This window comes from Phocoena phocoena, chromosome 15, assembly GCF_963924675.1.
Source record: "Phocoena phocoena chromosome 15, mPhoPho1.1, whole genome shotgun sequence".
Lineage (NCBI taxonomy): Eukaryota > Metazoa > Chordata > Mammalia > Artiodactyla > Phocoenidae > Phocoena > Phocoena phocoena.
The window spans coordinates 44,220,374-44,234,571 of NC_089233.1; the positions used below are offsets into that span (position 1 = coordinate 44,220,374).

Consider the following 14,198-nt stretch of genomic DNA (forward strand, 5'->3'; position numbering starts at 1 on the left):
GTTTTCTCTCACATGAGACACAAACAGTCCAGCAGGAAGCTTCTAGCACAGGCTGAGTAGAGGCTCTGATTGGCAGTTTTACATGTGTTTGATTAACCAAAACATGAGGGACATCCAGGCTTGAGACCAGGCCCAGTGACGTCCTTACTCAGATCAGAGTCTAAGGCAAGAAGGGGGTTCAGGGCAGGTCCTGGCCCCAACACCTGCCCTGCCTCACCCTAAAACCAGCTTGAAGTCTTGGAACAAAGAGTGGACTCCAACTCTGCCTGTGTGCTTCCCACCCAGCCCCGTCCTCTGATGGTCAAACCTTCACCCAGCTGTCCACACCCCAACCCAGAGATCCGCGGGTCTATGAGGTTTAATCTCCCGTGGAGCAACCCAGAGCCCATCCTTGGGGTTTTTCTCTTCCTGTGGGGGACACACACTTGCCAGGAGGGCTTGCCAGGCCTGAGCCCCACTTCGGGGGATGATGGAGAGACCCCTGGTAACCTCGCTCTCCATCCCCATCTCTCCCGGCAGAGTGACTACTCCAGTGACACAGAGAGCGAGGACAACTTCCTCGTGATGCCCCCGCGGGACCACCTGGGCCTTAGCGTCTTCTCCATGCTCTGCTGCTTCTGGCCCCTGGGCATCGCCGCCTTCTACCTGTCCCACGAGGTAAGGCCTCCCCGTGGATCACGCGCACGCGGCTGGTGCACCCAGGCCATCGAGGAGAGCCTGCTCGGGGGGGGAGGGCCATCTGGGGGGACAGGGGAGGGGTGCCCAGCCTCACCCCATCAGGCCCGGGACGCATCCTCTGACAGCGGCCACTGGGAAAGCAGCGGGTTGGGAGCCCGGCCTCCACACCAGCGGGACTGACCCCATGTTGGGAGCGGACTTGGTACATACTGGGAATGGAGGCAAAGTGGGTTTGGTTTTCTTTGTGAAAGGCTCACACGTAAAATAGAGTCCAGTCTTGCAGCACCTGTGTGCTTATCCCAAACTAAGGTTCTGGAGGAAACGGCCTGTCTTGGTGGATAACCATGCCCTCCGTGCTTTAAGGGCGTCGATTCCCAGCCCTTTTTCACAGTAAACGTCCTCCACGTGCCTTCACGGAGCCCAGGTTTTGAAAGATTTCCTCTAGCAAATGGGGAGCCTTCATTCAGAAATGATCTACATTCCCGTTTTTATTAATCAAAGGAAGATGTGTACTTGCCAATTAAAGCATGAGTTTCAGCATCACCCGTTATCCCCACCAGACGGGAGATAAAGGCAGCCCCTTCTGCTGGCCCCAGAGCCCACCGCATCCTCAGGGCACCAGGCTCCCTCTCCAGCATCCAGGGCTCTCGGGCCTACCGGCCAGGTCTCACACTTGAAGCACTGATTCCTCTGGGCTTGAGAACAGACCCCTGGCCTCTCACTGCTTCTTGCCATTGTCTGTACTGATTCGGTTTGTTGGGTGAGTGGAGAGTCCCTTTATGCGTGTTCCCGTGTCCCCTGACCCCCTTTTCCTGACCCCACGAGGAGCAGGGGGAGAAGAGGACCCACTGGTGGCCCCCTGAGGGCAGGCACCTCTTCACAGGGACACTGAGAGGCCCCAGAGGCCCTTCCAGGGGGACATGGCGGGGCCGCTGCTTGAGGTCCCGTCTCTGGAGGATGGACGGGTACGGGGAGGGGTGATGGGGATCGTCCTGCACCGCTGGGGTTGGGTCAGGTGGCTGTTTCACGCCCAGCTTTGACCTGGAGGATCTGTCTGAGCTTCTCTTTTGTGACCTTGTCCCACACATGCCAGAGGCCTCTGCTCTGGGGGCACAAGCCGAGGCTGCAGGGCAAGACTCCAGGCTGTCAGGGGCCTGAGCAGCTGTGGGTGGAGCGAGGCCGGGATCTCCCAGACCCAAGCAGTGGCCGCGGTCGCTGCGTGCACCAAGGATCGGGACGAACAGCGGGACCCAGACAGATGCCCTCGATGTGCGGATGGTGTCCCCAGAAGACCCCAGGCGCAGAGCCCAGCGCCCCGTGTCAGCTGCGCCCTGAGCCTGGGTTAACGCGCTGCAAACAGGCAAGAGGGTTTCTCCAGGAGAAGGAAGCTCAGGAGGACAGAGCCCAGAGAACCAGGGCCCAAGTGTAACGTCAGCCTCCCCCTGCATCCCAGTCTTGACACATCGAGGGGTGAAGGGGGCGGCCCACTCCCAGCCTCCCAGCCTGGCCTACTGACAAACCCCATCACCCCCAGGGCGTGCCCTCCAAGCCAGAACTGTGTTCTGATTGCCAAGTTGTAGAACATGACTAATATTTTTACCATGGATTCCACAGGGCAGATGCTCCCTGTTCAGAGAGATGCAAGTGGACATTGGTGTCACTTGTCACCTGCCGGCAGAGGCCAGGTGAGGCCTGGATAAGCGGGGGCTGGGTGTGGGGGGTGCCCAGGAAAGGTTGTCTACAAGCCGGGATGCAGAAGTCATCCCTGGTCTTGGCTTCTCCGTGTACCCTGGGGGAGGCCTGTCTCTGGGGCAGGGCAAGCCGTGCCCAGCATCCTTGTCTAAAAGATGGTAAATATAATAAAAATCCAGCCACAGTAGACGAGACTGGCATGAGGTCCTTCTTCTCAGAAAGTAACGTTACCCTTCACACCTTAAAAACCTCCTAGACTCGGACCTGATGAGTCAGGATGTTTAATACCTTTGATGGGAAAGGATTCTGATCATCTGTTAACGGCAAGTGAAACAGTCTCCATGGAGGCCGCTGGTCACATTCTCAGGGGTGAAGAGCCAGCATTTTGAGGCCCGCGGGGTTGCCTTTGCTGTTGGAATAAGAGAAGGGGCTCTGGGGTCCCCGGCTCTCAGCCCCTCTTTTTCTTGTGCTGTGAGCGTGGACCCCTCGGTGGACACATCTCCACGGGAACTCGCGGCTGAGACCCTGGCACACACGTCCCTTCAGGGTCAGCGTGGCTCTGGACTACACTGCAGGCCCAGGAGACGGGCAGCCCCTGACACATGGTACTTCAGCCCAGCCTTGAGCCCGCCAGGCCTTCTGTTCGGGCCTCTTCAGCCTGACTGTAGACAAAGGAGATCGGAATTGTCGGCACACACGTGGGTCCCCAGGTCAAGGGACACCTGGAAGGAGACGTGGGATCTTTTCTCCAACAGATTTTATGATTCGAAAAAGGCCTCAGGTAGCAGTAACAGTGGTGGTAAAAGTGTCAGAGAGGTGGGCATCACAGGCACCTCTGGGCCCTGGCCTGCGTTGAACACCGCACACCTGCCTTCTTGGGTGGTCCTGACCAGCAGTGTCGACACACCCAGCTCAGTTAGAAAGGCGTGTCGTCTGGCCCACCAACCCGCTACATCACAGCCACCGTGGGGGGGGGGGGGGAGGGGGCGTGGAAACGGCTTTTGGAAAAGCCCTCCCCCCGCTCCTGATGCTGCCGTAGTCTGAGCAGTTACACACGCGTGATCTCATGGGAAGCCCGTGACAGGGCACTGCCATCATGTCACTTTGTGGCCATGGGATCAGGGGTCAGTGAAGGTGATGGCATCCTAAGACCAGACCTGCTGGCGGTGGGCCTGGCCCCCGGCCTTAGTGCAGAGGCCTGAGGGCAGCGTTTGTCCACAGCTTCATTTTACTCCAGGGCTAATCATTTGATCCAGCTCCCAATGCGGGCAAGTTTTATACACTTTTTATAGAGGAAGGTGTTGTGTGTGGTTTTGGTGGGTCCACCCAGAAAACGATGCTCTGAATGGTGTGGAAGATAGAAGGGACCCCAGATTGGCTGCGCGATGGCTGTGAGCTGGTTGATGTGCCCACTTTATCTTATTTAATCTTGGCAATGAGTCTGAAGGTGGGAGTTTATTATCCCCATTTTTATGGACGAAAAGACTGAAGTTTCAAGGGATTAAATAACACAGAAATCAGAGAGGTAGCAAGTATGGATACATGATGCAAATATCAATGCTTCTAACACTTAAAATCAAATTTCCTGCAACGTAACTTTGACTTTTATCTGCAAACAAAAATAGAAAAGCACAGTTCTCGCTTCTAAATCTTGTCCCCACCTGCTTGGAGCGTGTTACAGTGAGGAAGAGAAGCCTTCTAGACGGGATCGGGCGCTTACCTGGGCACCTTCACCGGCGGGGCAGGTGTGAGCTTGAGACTGGAGCTGGAAGACCCTCCCCGACTCCCCAGCCCACATCCGCTGCCCCGAGGCCCTGGGTCTGGAGCTCCCGCTGGCGGGAGGCCTGAGGGCTCCGTGCACTACGTCGGCCTCAGGCATCTTCTACATCTGAGCATCTATTATGTCTTGATTTCACTTCCTAAAATGTTTCTTTCCTTTCTTAACTGCATTATTATAACTATAATTAAATGAGAAAAGGGAATTAAGCGTCAGATTATGAATTTTATGAATAGCACCAGCGTTTCAAAGTATTCTTTAGTATTTCCTAAAGAATCTGTAGCTGTCTTCTGCCGAAGGATCACTAGTGATATCATTAGAAGCAGAAATCTCTATTTCTTCTACAGAGACCGTGTTCCTCTCACAACCGGAATGTTTCTTAATTAGAAAATTGAAGGCTGGCTTGAGGAACTTAGATTTTCTGTCACTTGAATTCCCGTTCCTTCCAGCGCTGACAGGAACTCACCCTGGCTCTTTGCGTGAGTGGCCTAGTGCAATGGGACAAAGAGAACAAAGCCCATGGGAGCCTTATTCAGACTCAGAAGTAGCATCGCCGTGTGAACAAAGGATGGAAAGCCCCGGGCCTGGCCCTTCGAGGGGCTCGCCGAGTCCCTGCTGCATGTGTGTCTGATGCAGAGACCTGCACACCCGTGTTCTGTTCAGTCATTTCGTAAAGATGAACCACGTGGCTTATAAACGTGGCATCTCTTGAGGGTGTCCAGACCCAGCTGGGAGGAGTCACCACGACTCAATATCGAGTCAAGCTGCTAGATGCTCTGGGCACGCGCCATACGCAGGTCGGTGAGCAGCCAGCACGAACCCCTCCTCCTCTGGGCACCCTGGAGACAGTGCCGAGCTCCCTCCTCTGAGCTTCCCACCAAGGAGGGGCTGCCACCAGTCGTAGGCTGAAGGCTCCCCCCCAGGAGGAAGCAACAGAGACAGAGGTGACCTGGGGGGCCAGGGAAGACAGGGCAGGGCCGGAGAGTCTTGAACGCAAACTGGAGTCGGTCTATTAACTGAGTGATTTAAGCCAGAGAATAAGGGTGGGAAATACAGCAGCGTAAAGGGTGGTCAGAGGACACGGCACGGAAGCAGCGTGCTCTGGATAGAGTCAACTCAGAGCAGAAAAGCCTTTCACAAGGAAGCAAGCAGACACGTGTGTCAGGCACCGCGGGGCCTCTGTGGATTTCTGCTGTGCAGCCTTGGGGTCGCACGAGACAGATGCAGCGAGACGGGCCGCTCCCCTCCCTCCGCCCTCCCGTCCGCCAGGAGCCTAGTGACAGCAAAGCCTTGAGCGGTAGATGCCTCAGGTGCTTTTAGGAGCTGTCACCTGTCCATCTCTAACCATTCATCTCACCAGAGAGACCGGCATTTCCACGTTCTCTTAGCTAAACCTTGTCACAGACAAAGACAGATTTTGGAAATGCTCATTTTGTTTTCAAAGTTGTGTGCTTAGAACAGATGCATTACATAAAACTGGACCCCGTGTCCTCCACACACTGAGTGGTGTGGTTTATAATCATCCATAGGTCTGGAGGAAATGTTTTATGTATGTCACCATGCACCTCTTTTATCCTCAAGTTCATTATTCTCCGATGCCCCCTGATTTATAGTAAGTTGAGTACCGCCTGGTGACTGCATCTGTAAGCAGTAGCAGATTCAGAATTAGCACAAGGCCCGACTTCGTACGTGAGAGTCACGGGTCCTCTAACAGGTGGAGTTATCATCTGGTTTGGCAGCGTAACTAAGTACTGAAGCCATGAACTCTGCTGGAGTCACAGAGGAGGACCTGGCAAAGCCTGTTCCAGCCGCAGGAGGTGTGGAGAAGCAGGAGCGATGGGACCACCTGGGAAGAAAGATGCTACCAAGGGGGTGAGGGGGTGGGAAGGATTTAGACCAGGCCCACCTCTACCCCCAGGGTTATGGTGAGGGAGCGGCTAGGCTGCAGGAGCCCCACCAGGCGAGGGAATGGCACTGACTTTGCAGAAATGGAGTATAAACATGACTAGAAGGATGGCCTGATATATCAGATGGATATATTTTAACCTGTATCAGGAAAACATGCAACACAGCTTAATGGTCTGGAGTGATCACTTTCCCCCTCCCCTCCCCCTTCTCTCTCCCTCCCTCCCCTCCTTCCTCCTCCCTCCGATCTCTCCTGCCCCATCTCTATCTCCCCCTCCATATGTGTATTTGATATGCTGATTGTAGCTTCTGAGAGCTGTTTTGCAACTTCTGGATCTAAACAATTCTGTATAAATATTAATGATCCAGTGCAGCCAAGACAAATCATATTTCTGATCTGTTTTTCTTCCTCCAGAATGCATGCTGGAGTTGAGTCACGGATCTCAGCTTGTTCTGGTGGATAGATGAACAAATGCATCATGTCTGTTCTGTTCCCTGGAGTGTATTAGGTGGATTTTTTGCAGTTATCGTTTATGCATTGTCTCAGTAATTAGTATCTCGATTTTGTGATTATTTGTCTGGAGCAGAGAAACCCGTGCGTTGATTGTCCAAGGGCAGAGCCCACACAGTGCCTGGGAGTCCAGAGTTAAGATCCCAGGGTGTGTTACATTCTTCCCTCCGGCCTCATGCTCACCTCAAATTACGTTTGCAAATGCGTGATCTTTTTGCTTTTAGATGATGTATCTAAAGCTGTAAGGACATAGCCCCTAAAAGCACGGTTGGTCTTTTCTTTCCCATCTCTTCTGAGATTGAGGCTCTGCACAGGTCCTATGACATCCCGAGGACCAAACAAAAGGTGCAGTCCCAGGAGCTCCTGTTCTGTGCAGTGGCCCGTGGCTTCCGTGGCTGTGCCTCTGAAGGCTGAGTCCAGCCTGCCCAGAGCCTAGACACACTTAGCTGAACACGCCCTGGTCCACGACAGACACCAGTCTCACCACAGGCGTCCCCGGATGTGGCCACGGGGAAGGCCAGGCCACTGATCCATCTCACTGTCTGCAGCACGAAGCATCACCTCACAGGCAGGACAGTACCTCCTGTGTCTGGATTCACAAGTATAGTGATGCCAACAGAACATAGAAATTCGGGAACAGTTGTGATGAGTCACTGGTTGATGAGCACGTCATAGATTCTCGTGGGAATTAGGGTCATTTGGGGTACCTCTCTGATGTTTTGATGTTGACAATAATGAAATTTAAGTCTTTCTCACTGAGAGACCCCTCACTGGACTACCTCACCCTTGGGGCCAGCTAGCTGTACATGGAAGTCAAAAGTACTGATGACATTACACCTGCACCTTGGCTGTAAAAACTGGTGCAGCGAGAGGACAGGACCCTGGCTCAAGACTCTGGGTGGGCTGCTCTCAGGAGGGCCCCTCTTTTCTTGCTTCCTTGATGAGCTTTGGCATTTTCTGGCACTTGAGGGTTGCATGAATCCCAGACGTAGAGCCTAGAAGATGCTGAGTTTAGAGCTGGAAAATTACCTTGAGCACAGCATGTACTGTGACCTGCAGAGCATGTGTGTAAAGCTTCCCATTCTTATTTTCCCTTCTCTCCTTTTAGACAGGGGATTCTTCATTTCTAACCTTTGGTTTTATTTAAATGATTGATACATATAAATAGGAAGGAGTCCTTGAAATGCAACTGCAGCACGTGTTTACTTTGGTCTGAGCTTTGCGTTGCGGTGATGTTCACACACACACGAGGGCAGGGTCGAAGGAGCCCCACGTACTCAGCGTGAGCTGGTTGGGGAGAGCTGTGGAGCCGCCTGCCTCCAAAGTAATTCAAAGATAAATGACGGGGGCTTCCCTGGTGGCGCAGTGGTTGAGAGTCCGCCTGCCGATGCAGGGGACACGGGTTCATGCCCCGGTCTGGGAAGATCCCACATGCCGCGGAGCGGCTGGGCCCGTGAGCCATGGCCGCTGAGCCTGCGCATCCAGAGCCTGTGCTCTGCAACGGGAGAGGCCGTGACAGTGAGAGGCCCGCGTACCACAAAAAAAAAAAAAAAAAAAGATAAATGACGAAGCAGCGAGTTCTTAGATGACACGACGCAGACTGCTTAGGGGATGCAGGAAACAGCAAGACATGTAGGCGGAAAGTATCCTTTAGAACTGGCCCTGCGCTGGGAGACAGCAACATGCAGGTGGTGAATTTGGCCCTGGACCCTTCCCATCCCCCATCCCCCATCCCGGCCCATCCATGGTTCTCCAGGAAGTGCCACAGTTTGGGTCCACTGTGGTGATGGACAGCATCACCCCTCGAGGCCCCAGCACTGCCTGCTTCATCCAAACTGAGTGGAGGTTTCAAAGCCAGCCTGAACCCCAGAGCTTCCCCATTACTCCCGTTCTGCCATCACTCCAGCCTCCTGCCACTCCTGCCTCCCTCCAAGGCCACCGCCCCCATCCTAGGCCCACACTGGCCACCACCACCAGACTGGGTCTCTGGGGGTCCCTTCTTGGTCACCAAGAGCCACAAGAGCTTCCAAGGTATCCAGGATGGTTCACAGGCACAGAAAGTACCAAGAACAGACCGGCAGTGCTTTGTGGTCCTCCCGGGAATCTAAACAGAGTGGAGATGTGGTGAGTCCATCTTGAGACCCTGCCCCTAGAGCTCAATTCTAAAATGATTCTCTGCATTCCTGAGATGATTTTGCATCCCTCAGAGGTGTATCAAGTGCCTTGCATTCCTCTGGAAATGACATGCAGAGTTTGAAAACCAGAATGGAGCTTGTAAGTGAACAAATCTTCATCCAGCGCCATCTGCGTCCATGTAAGGATTCCTGGGCCTTGCCCATCAGGGGCGCTGGGAGTGCGTTTGTGCCTGTCCCATCGCACAGGGGGCAAGTGCTGATCAGACCTGGGAGCCTGAGTCCGCAGCAGGGAGCCTGAGTCACGCTCTGCCCACAGAGGGTACAGCTGATCGCTCTGGTTCTCAGGCTGATTTTCAGGTAATTTGCGGGGTGCCTTGCAAGGACTGATCACAGTGAGGTTTGATTTATTATGTGTGAATGTTGGATGCTAGGTGGGGCACAGAGTTCGGCTGACTCTCTGGAGTCTGAAGGAGGCCGGAGCCCCGAGGGTTGCAGGTTCCCTCAGGACACGTGGCCACTCTTCCCGAAGCTGTCCTGTGGCATCCCCGGAGGCCGGAGCCCGGGGTGCAGGGAAGCACCCTCTGCTTTGCCTCTCGGAAGTGTGTCTGTCCTGCAGCTGCGGCTGCTGCAGGGGCAGGAGCTGGCGGCTCAGCTCCGTGGTCAAAGGGCTGCTTCTGTCCTGGGCCGGCTCTCAGGCACGGTTCCTGGAGGGGTATCTGGAATCTGCTCCCGGGCCTGGACCTGGAGATGCTCAGGGTGTTCTGGGCACCTCCATTCTTGGCCTAAGAGCCTGTCATGAGAAAGGCCAATTCTTTCTGAAAATTCTTTGGTACTCTTTGTCACCACCTGTGACCAGGGAGGCCCTGAGTAACTAGGTTCATTTCCCCAGAGGGCGGCCCTTCCCCAGCAGACAGGAGCCATCTGACTCCAGCTAAGGACTTGGGGGTGTGGGTGTGCTGTCTTTACTCAGGAGAGAGGACTTTGCCCTTTGGCACCAGGACAGAATCAGATGTGCCCCCAAACACCCCGCCATCTGATCGGGAAGACCGTGACTCTCTGCTAGGGCCCACCTGCTGCCCTGGTCTCCCCACAGGCGCGGGAGGAGATGGGATGCCCCGGGCCCGACGCAGGCTCCCGGCGAGCTGTAAAACCGAAGAACGGCCTGGGCAGCAGGACATAAAAGTGTTCTTGACGCAGCCTGCACTAACCTGCAAGATGATTAACTTTATTTCCCAGTAACTTAACAGAATTCAAAAGCCAGGGGAAAGGCTTAAAGCAGAATCAGCTTTAGCTATATTTCTAAATATATCTAAACTCAGAGCTCTTCCCCCTCAGCTCCCAGCAGAGGATTATAATAATCGTTTGTCATGGTCAGAAAGCTTGGCTGAAGGGTTTCAGCTCACGGTGGTCTGTGGATGGAGCGCGCTGGCCACGGGGGCGCTGCAGTCCGGCTGCGTCTCCAGGATGTGGTGTTCGTGGTGCGTGGCCTGAACAGGAGTTTAGTAAACACACTCTGTCTGTTTGGTTGGCATAAAGACAGAGACGGGGGAGCAGGTCCAGGAACCAGAGGCCTGGCCAAGACAGCTCTTCCCCAAACCGCCCGCTCTTCTTGGCTGAAAAGAGGCACTGTGAGAGGGACTCATCCAAGTTCCTAGGCTGAGATTCTGTGGTGGTCAGGGCAACAAGTCCACTGAGACCTCGGGAAGCAATGAGGAAATGGGACGAGGAAGGGTTTCTGGCCTTCGGGAAACAGTCAACCCTCCTCGGTCCTTCTTGGAGGTGGTCAGGGAATAAATAAGACAGACCCAAGGTTAAAGTCTTAACTGACAAGCTGCTGTCAAGGAGGAGTCCTGCTTCACCCATTTAAATGCTCAGAATAGAGTTCTTTATTACATTGAGATTAATGTAACCCAACGGGCATGTCGGGCAAAGCAATGAACAGAAGGTAACAATACCTTAGAGCACGGATCCTCAGATGTTGCGGCAGTATTGCTCCCAAGGATTTCTGTCCCCTAGAAGTTAGTGGTTTATTTTCAAAGGAGTTCTTTCAGTGGCCTCCTTTAATAAACGAAAGCATATAGTCGAAATCAGCCAATGAGCTGTACGCATTTATCAAATTCTTAACGACGTTAGTATCTTAAGTAGGTGAGGCAACTTCCTCGATGATGTTTTAACATCTGTTTAATCGGCCACACCTCAACACCCTAACTCCAAGGGACAGAGCTGGGAGGACACCTCCGTGGGGACAGAGCACCAGGAACCCCAATGAGCCCGCACGTCCTGCTCGTGGACCCGCAGAGCTGACTCCTCGCCTCCAGGGTCTCCCCTCCTGGGCGGCTGGGCGGCGACACAGGACACAGTCACCCCCACATGCCGTTCTGAGATAGGCACTCACTTCCACCCACCTTCACCCCCGTCTCCTCCTGTCCCCAGAGTCCTGGACGTCCTTTCAGCCCAGGGAGCTCGGAAACCTGGATCGTCTTGCCCTCCCTGCCCCCCTCCTCTGGGGGATTGCCTAGACCCCACGAGGGCAGGCAGGCCATCCGGGACATCCACGGGCTTGGTGGGAATCGGGTTCATCATGATTTTCACTAACTTCTCACTGAAATTCAGCATTTCTCCTGTTTGTGGGCATGGCCACCAGCGCCAGGGGAAAACTGTTTACTTCAGAGGAACCAAAGGGCTGATCCTGGGGGAGCCAGAGGGGTGGTCCTAGAGTGGGGCTGGAAAGGTGGTCCTGCAGTGTCTCTGCAGGTCAGAATGCTGGGACTCACTGGCACCAAGGGCTCAGCCTGTCTCCTTCTCTTTCTGGGGTCATTTCTGACCCACAAATTATGCTCCTACCAGCCCGTTTCTCTGCCAACCCACAAAGCCCCAAGGAGAAAAAGACATCATCCCAACAGCAGTTTCATTACCTTTATATTTTACTCTCATCTTTGAAGCTGGAAAAAGATGCTCTGTATTAAAATGTTCCTTCCCGCTGTGCGTAATGCTAATGTCCTCCACACAATAAAGCTAAGGGAATATTTTACACGCTGAAAGTAGCTGCAGTGACCTTTCTTCTTCGTGAAAGAGTCTCTTCTTTCCCTCATGGTCCTTCCCCTCCTCCTTCGCTCTTTTTTTCCCCCTTTGCATGTCAGCTCTCAGTCCCCTATAGCCAAGTGACTGGGCCATCTTCCAGAAACAACAGCAAAGAAAATTATCAAAGGACGCGGAGGAAACAGACACACTTCTTTCCTCCAGTTATGGCCTCTGCAAAGTCCTAGATTCTTGGAGGAGGAGACTGAGATCTTGGGATGTAGCTAGGAGTGCAGGTCATACCCCAGCCCAGGGCCCTTGTGTGAAGCCCTCTGTTACTTAGAACTGCCAGAGGGTCTAGAGGGAGGCTGTGGTCTTGAGTTTATCATTTTTTCCAGGTTTATTGAGGTATACTTGGCAAATAAAACTACATATTACACTTCTAGGAGGTGATGAGAGAAACAAGACAGAGGTTGGCCTGCTTGTACCTGACCCGAAGGTGGGACCCACCAAAAGGAATTGTCTGGAAGGGGTGGGAAATACGGAAGAGCAAAGCTCAGATGAGTCTGTTGTTTCTAACTGCCCGGCCAGAAAGGTACTTTTCTCCTAGAGATTTTGCTTGTTTCTTACAATGGAGAAGACGGTGGCAAGAATATTGAGGCTTCCAAAGGGACAGACACACACAAAAGGAGGACCAGAGAGAAAGTGTGTGGGCCCAAGACAGCTCTCCCCTCCCCTTCTCTGTCTACCCTCCGTGTGTTCCCATCCACAGACAACCTCATGGGAGCTGGTCTTTACGCGGCATAAACGGGCCATGCATGCACACACATGCACACACACAGAATTTAAGGACCTTACCCATACCTTGCACTTACTTTTAATGTTCGTAAGTCAGATAGATATAGTGGTGTCACTGTATAATAGTATAGCCCTTACTGACTACAATACTTTCATTAGCTTCTCAGACTACAAATCTCCAGGGATAGAAGGATTGTCTCCTAGACGGTGACTAGAACACACCTTATCCCAAATCGCACGCGATGTGACCCAGCCTCACTTTCTTGTCTAACTTCACAGAGGGTAGATTTTCCAGTTGAGCAACACTGAGGTAGAGGAGGAGTGAACCCGAGCCTTCTGCATTCAGACCCTGCAGGGACCAAGGAGCACCGTCAAGGTCTGCACATGAGGAAACTCAGGCCCCGTGTCTAAGTGGACTTGTTAAAAGTATACCAAGAAATAAGAGGTACAAACCCCAGCCTCCCCAGAGAAATGCCCTCAGACTGTTACGGAAGGGGTGAACCCTACTGCCTTGGGGAGCAAACTCTCGCAATCTCCCCGCACTTCCTCCTGCTTCTGCAATGAGTGTTTTGCACACCACACCTGCTCCTGGCTTTCTGATAAACCTCTGCCTTTTATTCTGGGTGCTGATCCAGTTATTCCTGCAAAGAAAACTGCCCTGAACCTCGTGGCATGAAATGACCTTTTCATTGTGCTCATGGTTTCTTGGGTTGGGATCCGGGAGGCGCCATGGGGAAGGCCTGTCTCTGCTCCTCAATGTCTGGGGTCACTCGAGGCTGGAACATCTGCAGCGTCTTCACACCCATGTCTGGTAATTGATGCTGGCTGTTGGCTCGGACTTTACCCAGAGTGAGCACAGGGGCACCCAGTACCTGGCCTTCCCACGTGGTCCCTTCACATGGGCTAATTTGCGCTTCCTCACAGCATGGTGGCTGGGCTCCCAAAGCAAGTGTCCCAAAAATACCAGAGCAGATCATGAGACCTTGTTATGACCCAACCTCTGAAGCCATGCAGCATCACCTCCACCAGACCCTGTTGGCCGAGGCCTTGGTAAAGTTCTACCCAGACTCATGGGAAGGAACATAGAGGTCAAGGATCTAGAAGAATAGGAGGGATGGAAAACACTGCAGCAGCCGTTTCAGGGAAAATATAACCTGCCACAGCTGCATTTACAGGGATGAAAGAAAAGTATACACATAACGTGTTTATATTATTAGGTTCCTCAGAAAATGAATAATGAGAGAACAACTTTCTTTCCTAAGTGCTATATTCGGAAAGAAAATATCAAATTAACAAAACTTCTGAGACCTAAAATGCCTTCCAATAGTTTATGAGGTCATGACATGATTATAGTAAAAAGTAAAGGGCGTTTTTACCCCAAAGCTATTATACTTATCAAACGCACACTGGTACACATGACAATGATGATGAAGACGTTGCCTAGTGAAGACAGAAGGGCTGAGAGTCTGGCGAATCTCCAGTTAGCAAAGCCAACAGCATTGTGATGGTAAGGCTAGGTGACAGCATTAAATATTCTAAATGATTTTTAAAATAAGCTAAGTTAACATATTTCTTCAAATATCTACAGCCTTACAGGATGTGTGTGTACAGGAGAGGAACAGAAACTACCTCAACAGAAGAGACCCGCCTTAAAGCATTTGTTAATCTCCAACATGCATCTCAT

The 14,198-nt window shown here is 52.8% G+C and overlaps 1 protein-coding gene across 1 annotated transcript in view; it reads left to right on the forward strand.

Annotated features, from left to right (window-relative positions):
* SYNDIG1 (synapse differentiation inducing 1) overlaps window positions 1–14,198 on the forward strand; it is a 56,694-nt gene that overhangs the window by 22,998 nt on the left and 19,498 nt on the right. The window contains exon 2 of the mRNA XM_065893598.1: window positions 520–657. Within this exon, the coding sequence (XP_065749670.1) occupies window positions 520–657 (138 nt within the window). The remainder of the gene's footprint in view (window positions 1–519; window positions 658–14,198) is intronic.